The sequence below is a fragment of the Sander vitreus genome, chromosome 8 (assembly GCF_031162955.1).
Source record: "Sander vitreus isolate 19-12246 chromosome 8, sanVit1, whole genome shotgun sequence".
NCBI lineage: Eukaryota > Metazoa > Chordata > Actinopteri > Perciformes > Percidae > Sander > Sander vitreus.
Window position 1 is genome coordinate 19,012,842 of NC_135862.1, and position 13,572 is coordinate 19,026,413.

General features: G+C 38.5%; 2 protein-coding genes across 3 annotated transcripts in view; both read left to right on the forward strand.

The window, feature by feature from the left end:
- Positions 1-28: 28 nt before the first annotated feature.
- Positions 29-2,283, forward strand: bpgm (2,3-bisphosphoglycerate mutase). The gene is made up of 3 exons (XM_078257350.1): positions 29-117; positions 610-1,232; positions 1,662-2,283. Exons 2-3 carry the CDS (start codon positions 632-634, stop codon positions 1,835-1,837), a joined length of 777 nt encoding a protein of 258 aa, XP_078113476.1. The 5' UTR covers positions 29-117; positions 610-631; the 3' UTR covers positions 1,838-2,283.
- A 1,978-nt stretch (positions 2,284-4,261) lies between these two features.
- Positions 4,262-13,572, forward strand: part of cald1b (caldesmon 1b) — a 29,570-nt gene continuing 20,259 nt past the window's right edge. Inside the window, exon 1 of one of the 2 annotated variants that reach the window (XM_078257354.1) lies at positions 4,262-4,327. The gene's annotated coding sequence lies outside the window, so the exon portion shown is untranslated. The remainder of the gene's footprint in view (positions 4,328-13,572) is intronic. The other variant, XM_078257353.1, reaches the window with a different exon arrangement.

Sequence of the window (13,572 nt, forward strand, 5' to 3'; positions counted from 1 at the left end):
CAGGGATGGGTTCCCTAATGAATATTCATGAGTCTTCCCCTACCATCCGGGCACTAATACTGTTAACGTTTACGACTGAACTAGCCACTCTTAGGCCGGATTTAAAACACAAACAAGGTAAGACGAAATGTTCACACTATTTTGATCATTTTGGAATGACGTTACTCTTTTTTTTATACGTTGGTCTTGTCTACCTCGGTTTGAGCGGCCATGATATATACTGTACTAATGCCCATTTGCATAGCAACACGTTTATCCATCCTCTCAGGCTTGCTAATAAGCTCTGCAGCAGCTTCCAATTAAATATTGGCATAGTAGTTAGCTAACGTAATCTATCATTTTCTTGTGTCTAGCCTATGAATAAAGCTAGTTTAAAAAGGGCAATTGCTGTAGCTGTCTGCCTGTCACTCTTTTAAGACAACCTCTAACCTTTAACTGGCACTGCCTCTAACGTTAACTGCTCCTGATCTCAAATCAGACACACAGACCTGTGACTAAGTGAGGCAATACACTGTAAGCTGAAGATTAATGGTATTAAAATAATATAGTTTCACTTTAGTTTTAACTAACTGCATAACTTTATTATTCATTTCTGCTGAACGTGTGCAGGTTTCTGCTGCTGGTGCTTCGGATGTCCAAGTACAAACTCTTTCTACTGAGGCATGGGGAGGGGGCCTGGAACAAAGAGAACCGTTTCTGTAGCTGGGTTGACCAGAAGCTAAGTGATGATGGGGTGAAGGAGGCCCAGGACTGTGGTAGGCTCCTGAAGGAGCAGGGCTACAAGTTCGATTTAGTATTCACCTCCATACTCAGCCGCTCCATCCAGACAGCGTGGCTGGTGCTGGAGGCTATGGGTCAGGAGTGGGTCCCCGTGGTCAAGTCCTGGAGACTGAACGAGCGCCACTATGGTTCCCTGATTGGCCTTAACCGGGCGGAGATGGCTCTACAACATGGAGAGGAAAAGGTGAAGTTGTGGAGAAGGAGCTATGATATCACTCCACCTCCGATTGATGAATCCCACCCATACTTCCTGGAAATCTACAACGACCGCAGATACACCACTTGTGACGTGCCAAAGGAGAACCTTCCCCGAGCAGAAAGCCTAAAGGAGGTGTTGGACAGACTGCTGCCATACTGGGGGAGCACTGTGGTGCCAGAGATAAGGAAAGGCAGGACTGTGCTGATTAGTGCTCATGGAAACAGCTGCAGGGCTCTGCTGAAATACCTGGAAGGTATGCAACTGAACTGACCCAAGCTATATAAACAGTGCTCTCTCAGCATTTGTGATTGTGCAGTGAATGCATTTAGTTGAATTCAGCAACAGTTTCTGGACTCTACAGGCTGCAGTTTCTAGTTGTCAGTCATTGAATTAGGAAGGACATGTTTCAGTTCCACAAATGGAAAGTTGAACTTGTGTAAAAAGGCCAGTGAGTTTATGTTACATTCGGCTGTGGCTATTAAGTCCATGCTGACATTTTATCACATTCATAACCTTTGGAGGCTTCTTGTGCCACAGGACACTCTCCTTAACTTAACACGTATTGACTGTTACTTAATATTAAACAGGATTTCATTACAGCGTTCATGCATGTTAGTTTTAAAGCCTGATTGTGGCACATTTGTCTAGTGTGATCTTAATATTACTGTCCTTATTTCAACAGGTATATCTGATAAGGATATTGCCAGTGTGACTTTACCCACAGGTATACCTGTGCTGCTTGAGCTGGATGAAAACCTCAAGCCTGTGAAACCTCGAAAGCTCTTGGGAGACCAGGCGAAGATTCAGGCAGCAATTAGAAAGGTGGAGGACCAGGGAAAAGCCAAACCATCAACTTGAATCCACTAAAATGGCTGTAAGACTTAACATAACTCTGTTCTGGTTGCCTGTGCGTACTTTTATTAGGTACATGTACAGTGAAAACTCTTGAGAAGACTTGAAAAGAATAATATATAACATCAGACAATAACAATAACAAATTGTTGTTAATAAGATTTAAAGGATGGGTTTGAAGTTGCTGTATGTGTAATAGTGGCCTGACCTGGATACAGAGTGTCACAGGTCAGACTGGTCTGAGCAGGAGGAAGTACTGTACTCGAAATATTATATATATATAAAATATTTTGGCGCTATGTGGTTGTATTATGTGTAAGCACTGATTTTTAAGCTAACTGTCCCTACTTATGCCTGTATGGTGACCCTAAAGTGGTTATTTATTCACTAATTGACTCTACCTTGCAGATTAATAGTAATGTGGTGAAGCTGAAAAATCTTGAAGTGCATTATATCTAGACAGAAGGAAAAAAATCACTCCTATCTAAAAGATGCTTTTCTGTTACATTGATAAGCTTTAGGAATATTACCTTGCATCTAAACATGTGCCTTCATTATTAACGTAGTGCTCAAATTCAGCTACAGGTCTTGTGTTGATTTTATTTAAGAATAAAAGCACTCCGTTAACAAATCTTAACTCATTCCAAGAATGGGATAATTGTGAGCCACAGAAATGCTGTAAATATGCAAAACCACTGAAATCCTCTACTGTCCCACGCATATGAGTTACTCATACTTATTGCCTACTCAGTAAGAGTAAGCAAGACAGCTGAAGTTTTTTATGAGGTTAAACAGCACATTTACTCTGACAAATGTTTGAGTTGAAAACACTGTGGCTATTTGATATTATAACTGGTTTATGCTTTGCACTTTTTGGGGGATTTTATGAGGATTCTTTTTAATTAACCCCCTTCCTAATTAAATGTAACAACTGTGAGTGGTAAATACTATTTTTTTTTTTGGGTAAATATGAAAAAGTTAAAACAAGCGCTATTGTTTTTCATTTTAAATTCTAAATTATCATACATGCGTGTAATTTCATGTTGCTTATGTAATGTTAATAACGTGTGTAAAAATGTTACAAACCACTCTTGAGTCTGCACATTATGTCTTATACCAGCACTATCTTACTTCATATGTGTTACTACTGTGTGTGGCACAGGCTACTTCATTGTACTGTATGTTGTATTGTGTCTCTTGTTTGTAGGTGTACTGTACTGTGCATCATTTTTGTCTTATGTTTCTCTGCCACTATTATTTTGTACGCTGCTCTGTTAGGTCAACAGGGGGAAAGAGATAAGAAAATGCATTTGTAGATGCTAAAGAGGAGAAAACAATGATATATTTGTAATTTTATGTAAGTGATTTAATGTCTTCCCTGCTGTTCACACCTTTACATAATGAGTCTGCATGATGAAATAAAAGGGAATTACAATTTTCCTAAAATATTCTTTTCTATCTCTGTGTTTTGTGTCAATTTTAAGCTTCAATTTATCAGACAGTAGATCATTTCGCAACAGGGAGGAGAGTCAGATGTCACACTGACAGTTATAAACTGTGTGATGGAGCAACAGAAACAAATTAGAAAACAAACAACAATGCTGTTTGGGAAGTACAGATATGCCTGCAATTTTGATTCTGGTCGCTTTAAACCCACTGGAAACAATAAACAACTGAGTCTGTTTGGCTACCACAGATGGATCCAGAGGGGTGGCTCCTCATTTCCCAACCATTGCTGTAATTTGGCCAAACCAGTGGGGCTGAGCCAGGAAGAAACCCTCTAATTGGATGGAAACACTCTAAAATGGACACGATGATTAACATGATTCTTATTCCCAGCAATGATACTATGTATCCTGGTAGACATCATACTGTGTGGGTCACAGTGGGCAATGCATTTTGTACTGCAGATGTGCATCATTCCAGGCATGTCATTTCAGTCAGGCATCTGAAGAAAACTTGTCATTTTACATTTCTTACCAAATCTGCATTCACAACCAGCAAAAGAATGAATGTAAGATGACTTTAGCTTGTTCATGAATTACTTTGAAAATTATAAAATATATATATTTTTAGGACATTTTATTAATCATTCAGAAAACTCACACATGCATTACACATAGGGATTTATTAGTGCCAAATCATGTAGAAAAGAAACCATCCTAACAAAGTTTGTAATTTTCTCAGACATACTTTCCATATCCTAATATAACCTACATTAGTTTGATCTTACCAAGAGTTTATTCATCTCAGAAATAATTAACAGTGTATGAACTAGCATTGCAATCTAAATACAACCCTAAAGTTAAACTGTGCACGCACACGCGCACACACACACACACACACACACACACACACACACACAGCCCTGTGTGAGCATCACTGAGTTGCAGCTTGAGCAGGCGGAGCATGTACACTGCATGCTGTGCTTATAAACCTCTGGTTGCTCTCCTCTGCTGATTCCTGCAGGAACAGTCACTTTGGTCTGTCGGTCTGGTAAGTTTGATGATGATGATGATGATGATGATGATGATGTGGATGCTATCTCATAACTTAAGTTAATGCAGATAAAGAGGGATGCTATTTTTTGTATTTAGAGTGACCTCTATAGAACAATTAGAGATTTGTAATCAGAGTTGAGCAGATAATTACTGGCACTTACTGTATGACTGCTAAAGTTGTGTTGGTCTCCATACATCACTTGATGTCATGCCGAGGTACTGCAGGTGTACGGCTCGTTAACAAGTCTTAAACCTAACCAGCTGGTTTAGATTAGGAACACATGCTCTTAATTTAACAGACTATAACTTACTTGTTGACACAATTTAGGTTAAATAGATTCCACACTCCTCTAATCCTCCTAGTAAAACATATTTTACATCTGGATACACCTGCCTCAAATTAGACCTATGCTTTTGAAAAATTGCAAGTGAATTATTCATATATGTACCATGACTCTCACTTTAGAAAATATTGGCGAAGAAGCAGAGAATAAGCAAAAAGAACAGATGTTAAAAGGACTGGAGAGGATCTTGAAATGTCTCCCCCCTTTTTTGTACAAATGTGTGCTCTGGCTTGAGAAGGGTCATCCTCAGGCACAGTAACAGCTGGAAAAATGACATGAAAATGTTAATTCTCTGAACAAAATCTATAAATACTGACAACTCAGCAATCACTTCTTTACTGTAGACGTTGTATGTTTTACCAAAAATACTGTCCCATGAGGGAAATTTAATTGTACTTTGGATATAACTCTTTTATCAAAACATTTGAATATACATAACATGTTACTGGACTTGATTTAATGCAATAATGAATTCCTTTCAGTGGATTCCAGTTAACTCCTCAAGAAATTCTTGGGAAGATGAAAAAAATAAAGCTTGTATCAGTTAGTATTTTTCTGCAGAAGGATTAGAATTGGTAGGCACTGCATCCAAGTTGCATACACAAAATTATATTAGGCAGGTTGGACCTGGGTAAAGTAATTGTAAGCTGAAACGTGCATTTTGTTGGCTTATGCCTCTGCAAATCTGTGTCCTTGAGGCTTGTATCTGTTGTGTCCAACACAGCAGCGAATACTATAATTTGACTAAGGTTTCTGTCACTCATACATTGTGCAGACGTCTGGTTGTGGAAAAGCTGTTTGCCGTGGTGGACATGCCAAGTCAGACTCCTATTCCTTAGATGGTATTGAAGATAAAGGCTACAACTACATGGTGTTGGAGTGTGTGAGTTTATGACCACAGACTCTTTGGGGACTGGAAGTAGGTTTGGGTTCCGAGAGAATCCTCTCCCCTTCTTGGTTATTTGAAATCCGATTTCAGTTTTGCATCATGAGAGTGAAAACAGCTGTATTCGTACAGTGAAACATTTGTGCATGATGTGTAAAAGTTATTTATGACAGATTTGATTTCAAGCATACATGTAACACATCCTTACAATACAAGACAAAGAAGAAGAGTCCACAGATTTGTATGTAATGGCATGTTTAAATGTTCCCTTTTATTAAATGAACTTGATCAAAACACCCTTATCTGCATGGTGCCTGTAAATGTGAGCTGTCCTGTGAACAAGAGCACCGAGGCCTTTTTAAACGGTTAGACTATAAAAGGCGTCGTTAAAAGTTTGTGAATTCAATTTGCCAAAAGAGAAACGGATACATGGGAGATTCAGCTGCTAATGTTTTTGTATGAGCACAAATGAGTCTTTGTACTGTAGCTTAAAACTGTTGAGATTTAACAGAGAGGGAATGCTGTCTGCTCTCTAGTTGTACAGGTGGGTCACTCTAAATAGGAGAGGAAATGGTTTTCCACATGAGCAAATTACAGGAGGGGTAGAGGTGAGTGTTTAGTGGCTCTGACATTAATGGCGTCAAGTCTATGCAGTCTATGCAGTTGTAAGGAGAAATAACATTCCTCACCTCAAAACTAGAATGATTTAGAAGTCGGATTATTTTGTTTAATTGTCCAGCTGTTCCTATTCTCTGTGTTAAACTAAAAACAACTAATATAAAATGTAACAAAGTTTCTAACAGCAATAGTGAGTTTCCTTTTATTGACAGTAACAATGGCAATCTGCCTTCTAGTCATACTTTCTGTCTCCCAGCAGCATTATGGAAAGGTAATTATTAGTAATCACAATGGAAATAAGTTATTCTTGGATTGCCAGTTTGTATAGCAGCAGGTATTTTCTAGAGTAAACCATGCTCACTGTACATGGCCTAGCACCTTGTCAAGCTGGGACACTACAACTAACACTGCCTGTGTACTTCCTTAAAAGGAGGTAGAGTACACCATCTCAGTTTATGGGATGCAGAACAGGGAGTGCACATAGCTGCATCTATTTCCATTGACTCCCCGGTTGAGGAGGAAACTCAATCTCAGTTTTGAATTTGAATGAATTTAGCCTCTTGTGTCACCAGACATATTTTATTCCAGTTTCAACATTGACTCAGACTCTTAAGTTGTTATCATGAACAAAATATAGCAAGCAAGCAACCTTCCACTTTTTTAAGGTATACCTGTCAGCTAATGATGGATGTATTGTGTCTTTTTGCTTAATAAAACAAAGCTGAGCTGCAGAGCACTGAGTGGAGAGCTGAAGATTAGCTGTTTAGCCTCTTTGCGTAGAGATGATAAGATGCTTCCAAATCTTCACTTTACCAGTCAGTGGTTATTGACCACAAAACAACTCACTCTCCTTTTTAACCAAACTGCACACAAATATTTTAATGAGCAGCAGAGAAGGTCACCACTACAGTATGTTGTGACTTGTAAACAGTGTGGAATTTGTATCCTGGTCTGGGACTTTTTCATACCATGTTTGGTCATGTGGACTAAGCTGCTGCAGCTTCTTGATTGATTGCAAACGCCTCTCAGGCAACTGTTTATCTATAAGTGTATTGAAGCACTTTGTTTATCTTTTAACAAGAACCGTGTCTGATTTTAGGCTGTAGAGTTGTCTGAGGAGGACCTACATGTATATTTTGTATATTTAGATGATGCTGTTATTCTGTGCAAATGAGAAAAAACAATGAGAGCAACAGCTGAATCTCTTTATTAGATTCATAATTGTATTACCAACCTTACAACTAACTAGTATAATAACTTAAAATGTCAAAGGATGTACTTGATGAAACAAGTATTATATGCCATGTTTACTCTCACTATGTACCTACTATGTAGGTGCACGGCTATTTAGCCAGCTAGACAATCCCAATACAGCTGTTGGCCTTTGAAAGTCTTTACTGGAAGCAATTGATAGTGAAACAAATTCAATGATAGTGATTGATGATGATGGATCTCCAAGTATAAACTGTCAAAATTAGTTGTATTGTCAAAAAGTGTAAAAAAACAACATATTGACTGTTACTGTTACAGGGGATTATGTGCCAGACTATTTCTTGGTCAGGATCTGTTTGCCTGCAACAAGTAGAGGCTCCAGGAAGTTACTGCACTGAAACGTTATAGTCTGGCACATAACCTCCTGTAATATTGCAATATGTGTTTTTTACACTTTGATTTTTCTACTGATTCAACAAACAAGATACAATGTATTTTGACGTGTTGGTAGGTGTTTTTTTTAAACCATTTAACAGAGCCAGGCTATTTCCACTCATTTCCAGTCATTGTTGCCTAACTAAATTAGCAGGCTGCTGGCAGTAGTTTCATATTTAGCATACAAACATTAGAGTGGTATCAATCTTCTTATCTAGCTAACCCTCAGCAAGAAAGTACGTTATACAATTAATATGGTTAAGCTACACATAAAGTCCACAAGAGTAAAAAGTAATACGAGTAAAATACATGACAGTTAGCCCAACAGTGAATTGACTTAAGTAGCTTTAGCCTTATACAGCTAGTTAAATAGCTAGCTTGGTTAGCAGTAAACTGAGCACAGAAATATTTTATAGTTAGCTTTAGTAAAAGACAGATAAGGCTACAACATGGGTATTGGGAAGCACAGTAGATAAAAGATGCCACAAATGGTGGACGTAACAATGTCAGTTAAACTGGTGAGCCAGCAGCACATTTTAGATTTTCTGGTTTCCTTATTGTTACATCCGCAAATTCCATTGGAATTATTTCAAGAGAGAGAGAGAGAGAGAGAGAAAGAGAGAGAGCTTTACAGTTACTAAGATCCAGCTGCCTGCATGTCTTTCCTGAACATTTCCTGATTTAAGAGGCCTACTGTGACTTTACTGTGACCAAATGTAAATCATGCATTAGAAACTTTTTACAATTAGTCTTTAACAGAACACGTTCCTCTGCCTCCTTTTGTTGTCTGATTAATACAATGAAAAACACTCTGTAAAGACACCATCATCAAGCCAGTAATTTCAAAGCCAGACAATATACAAATAGCACATGGTGTGTACATAATGCTAAGATGAATAAAGACACAACGAAGTACCATGCAATTGATGTAATTATGGGGCTTTTAGTGAAAGGCTTTTAATTTTTGTATTGCATACCGAGCACTAATGTTTTATTTACTTATTATAACCTTCAGTGGACCACTTGAGGAATTCTCAGGCTAAATCCTAGTTGGCTTCAGAAACAAAGGACTTAAATGTGGGCTTACTGTGATTTTCTTTTGGCATTAAATACTTCCAAAAGAAAACTGTTTCTTTCTTAGAGCCGTATCCATTAATCACATTTGATAGGTCACCTAGTTAACTTCAATCAGTATACTGAAAGTCTGGTTCATAAATCCATGCCTCCAGTATTAAGTATGAACTGTATTTATTCTTTCAAATTATAGATATCACATCATATAACACATCATATATTAAGTGTTTTTTCCCTAATTATGCCAGAAAACTGCATGCTTTTAGTAGACTCCCTTAAACCTGCTTTTTTTCCACTTTGCAGCTGTGGCCAGCTCTGCATTATTGCTCCTGAACATAATTACAGTCTAATCTCCATGTGAAATGACTTAAGCAAGAAGTGTTTGTAGATGAAATACACACAGATCAAGGAGAATGTCAGGTTTAGAAAACATTTTCTTTTTAACAGCTACAGCTGATTTGTGGATGTTAAAGTGTCCTCTTGCTGGCTCGGAATACTCTCTGTCTACTTGCTGTAGCTTTATTGCAGTTATCAGGTTTTATATGTGCTATATCTTGCTTATGCGTGTATATATAGGAACTATGAAGATAACAGCATTGCCTGGATGGGGTAAGAGAGACAGTCATGTAACATAACGGCTACTTTAATGCCAGCAATTGTGTCTATTGAAGGAACAGTTGAACATTTTGGGAAATAAGTTATTTAACTCTTGGCTTTCTTTCCGGATTGATACCACTCCCATGTCCCATGTCTGTGAGTGTGCATAAAGATTTGGTGGGGCAAACAACTAGCCACACTCATAAACTACTACACTAATCAACAATTCATTTTATATTTTGCTTAATTTGTAAACTAACAAAAATGTAAACCATGTGTATGTGTTTTACGTGTTAGCCTAGACTACATATTGTATTGTATTGGAAGGCACATTTGTTAAACTTTGGGCAGAACCAGGCTAGCTGTTACCCTTGCATCCAGTCTTTATGCTAAGCTAAACTAAGCTAAATTAAGCTAAGCTAAGTTTATTGACTCATGGCTCTAGCTCCACAGCTAACTCACACACCGGAGAGTAGGCTAGTTGCCTCTAATCTGACTCTTTTCAAAAAAATGAACAAGTGCATTTCCCAGTGGTCAATCTATTCATTTAAAAGCCATTATGTGTCATAGTTTCATGTGAACCTCTAGCTAAATCTTGCTCTGGATATCTAGCTGTGAATTACTGAAATGTTGTGTGACATTTGACAGAATGACACAGTCTACATTTCACATCCGTGCCAGGCGGTCAGATGCAGCCAGCAGAAAGCCAGACTTGTTTAGTTGTCACGTCCGTTCTCGTCTTGTGACAGTTGATTTGTTGCAAACATCTATATGAATATTCATGAGCAGTGTCTGGTGAGTGTTAGGGGCAGCACTTGGCCATTGGTAAGCCAATGACGAGTTTCCAGTTGCATGAGAGCAGAGTGACCCTGCAGAGGTATAAAGAAAAAAGGTGCTGCACCAGCTGATCGCATCAGAAGGGAGAGCTTACCCAGATGAGACAAATCAGTTACAGATATATTCTTAGAAATTGTCCTGGGGCATCCGTCATGTGGAAATGATTTGTGAACTTGATTCCAATTCATGACAGAAATAATATAACAACCTATAAGATGCTGTCCACATATAATATAATATGATTAATGCTTTCATCTAATGGGGACTATGTTTTCACATTTGTATTATTTCATTGATAGAGCATGACTAATTTACCGCCAACAACACACCTCTAATCAATACAAATAACCTGTCTGGTGACTGATGGGACAAGTTATATTAAAGTGAGTATCTGTACTAAGTGTGTGTGTGTGTGTGTGTGTGTGTGTGTGTGTGTGTGTGTGTGTGTGTGTGTGTGTGTGTGTGTGTGTGTGTGTGCGTGCGCGCACATTTTTTAACCAAGTGGGGGATAGAAAGGCATTCATATAGCTGCCAGAGCGTTGAGTTATTCAACTTTAGAAATGCAGAACTCCAAACAGGCCTGGATCTCGACTCTGACAGGTCTGTGTTAGCCTGCAGGTCAGTCAGTCCTTGTCTACTGCTCCATGGAGTCCATAATGCACTGAAACAGAACAGCCTTTGTCATCCCCAGAAGCTTAATTGGTCCCATATAAGAAGAGCTGTGAGGGAGTGGTGGATAACAGTTTGTCTGGTGTTTGACCGTGTGAGGAATTATATTCCATAGATTAGAGATGAAAAGCAGAACCTTAAATGTGAAATGCTTTCATAAGAAATGTGGGTGGTGATGAAACACCTGACTACACAACTGAAGTTGCTCATGAAGACGATGGTGATGATGACAATGCTAAAAACAGTAACAAAATCAACTGCTGTGGTCATTATGATATGCATATGTCTTTATGTGAACGCTGGAGCTAAATGCTAACTTCAGCATGCTGACACGCTCATAATGACAATGCTAACGTGCTGATGTTTAGCAGGTATGTTTACCATGTGCACCATCTTAGTTTAACATGTTAGCATGTTCCTAATCAGCACTTGACACAAAGTATAGCTGAGGCTGATGGGAATATCATTAGCTAATCATAAATGTCCATTAACAATGATTTGTCCCAATCAATCTAATATACAGTATTATGTTAAGATATTTCACTGGATAAGTGAAAATTGTGGTGGTGCTAGATAAAAAGTCAGGGGATCACCAACAGTATTATGATTGATCCTCTGGGCAACATGAATATCTGCACCAACTTTCACAGCAATCCATCTAATAGCCATGCCTGGAAACCAGATGAATCTGCAAGCTCATGTTTCATTTGCTCTGCATTTGCAAATCAGTCTGGCAATGCCAGGCAACTAATAGCCTAGTTGTTGAGATGAATCAGTCTGGACCGAAACGGTGAACAGACAAATGAACAGTCCATTTTCTTTCTCCTAGTTTTTTTAAGCTCTTCATTTCTGGACTCTGTAGGTTATTGTGTTTTATAGACTAGCAACAACCACCTCTTCAAATGTTTTTTACAAAAGTAAGATATTTGGGTTTTAATTAATCATTTTCCTGTTTTCCAGGGAAGTGATTTCTACAACAGTGTCCTCCTCTTCCAGGCAAGCTCCGAACTGTCTTGTAACCCATGTAGTGGATGTTTTAGAAAAGGGCTTCTTTTGGCCCATTCTGTTTGTAAGTCTTTGTGCCTGTATATGGTGTCGGCCATTGTAAAAAATAATCTGATGACCGACTGCTCACTTTTGGTGGGCTCCACTTCAGATCTGAAGATACAGATAACTAAATAAAGGGATGATACTGAAGTGACCCTTTTCATGACAATGTAAAGTGTTCCATAACCTCATAGGATCATGAATAATAACACTAGCTGTGCTAAAGTGCTTGGGACATAAACGTATTGCACGCATGTCGAATCAGAGTGAGAAGAGAAAACACAGATGATAAAAAAAGGGAATAAAGTTTGGCTCTGTGAATTAACTTAATCTCAATTCCCAGCATTCTTTAGTATGTTGTTATAGAAGAAGATGGATGTGTGGTTTGCTCGTGAAGCAGGCCAGACATTTTCCCTGTATCATTTTCTTTTAGCATGTTCTCAAATGTCAAAGGTGTGTGTGTGTGTGTGTGTGTGTGTGTGTGTGTGCTTGCCTGGGTTCGTGTGTGTGTGTGTGTGTGTGTGTGTGTGTGTGTGTGTGTGTGTGTGTGTGTGTGTGTGTGTGTGTGTGTGTGTGTGTGTGTGTGTGTGTGTGTGTGTGTGTTGAATGTAGGTGTTTTTCCTTCACCACCAACATAAAATATCAAAGCCTGACTAAAAGCTGGGCTAATGTTTTATGGATCAGGATGACCCATCCATTAATTGTGTTGCCCTGCAGCAGATGGCTCTTAAAAACAACAGCTCCTCCTGTTCACCCAGATGGCAAAACAGTAGATGTGAAATTGATAGCCAGCCAAGCTTGGTTCAGTATGGATGCAGTAGATTTACAGTAGCGGATATACTGTAGTTTAGGCCTTAAAACACATTTGAGTTCATATTTCACATGGAAATCTGAAGTTGTACAAAGAGTTAGTTAATCACTCCTCACAACTTTTAGTCTCACTCTTCTCTCCAGCGGGCCTGATGGTGTGTGCGTGTGCGTGTGCGTGTGTGTGTGTGTGTGTGTGTGTGTGTGTGTGTGTGAATGGGGGAGTTGTGTTGTGTGCTGTGCATACCGCTGCACCCCTTGATCATGTGGTGCAAGCGTGTGTGTGTGTACCTGTGATACGAAATGTAATATACTGCTATTTGTTACTTGTTTTTTACTTATTGAGCAATGTTTGATTTTTAAAATGTTGTATTTGTGCTTCCTGTGGGACTACAGATGTAAATTAGCCTAAGGCTAACTATGGTGCAATGCATCAAATGGTTACATTTATGTTTTAATTGCACATTGTCCCTTACAAATAAAATTGAAATTCAATTGAATTGCTAGTTTTCTATTTGTAATAGTTGGGCAAAGCTACATTCTGTAACTTTGAAACATTATCAATTACAACCATAATGGCTGTTGGCATATGTTAAGCGGAAGTTGGTTGGACATTTGATTTCTTTATACAGTATGTAAAAGAAAATGTAGTTTAGTTTGATCAGCAATTGTTCTTCAAAAAACATAATACACATCCAGTGAAATAATTAAACT

Coding starts and splice junctions, on each gene's coding strand:
- bpgm (XM_078257350.1), top strand. CDS start 632: ATGTCCAAGTACAAACTCTTTCTACTGAGGCATGGGGAGGGGGCCTGG. Junction 1,233..1,661: donor TCTGCTGAAATACCTGGAAG/GTATGCAACTGA, acceptor TTATTTCAACAG/GTATATCTGATAAGGATATT.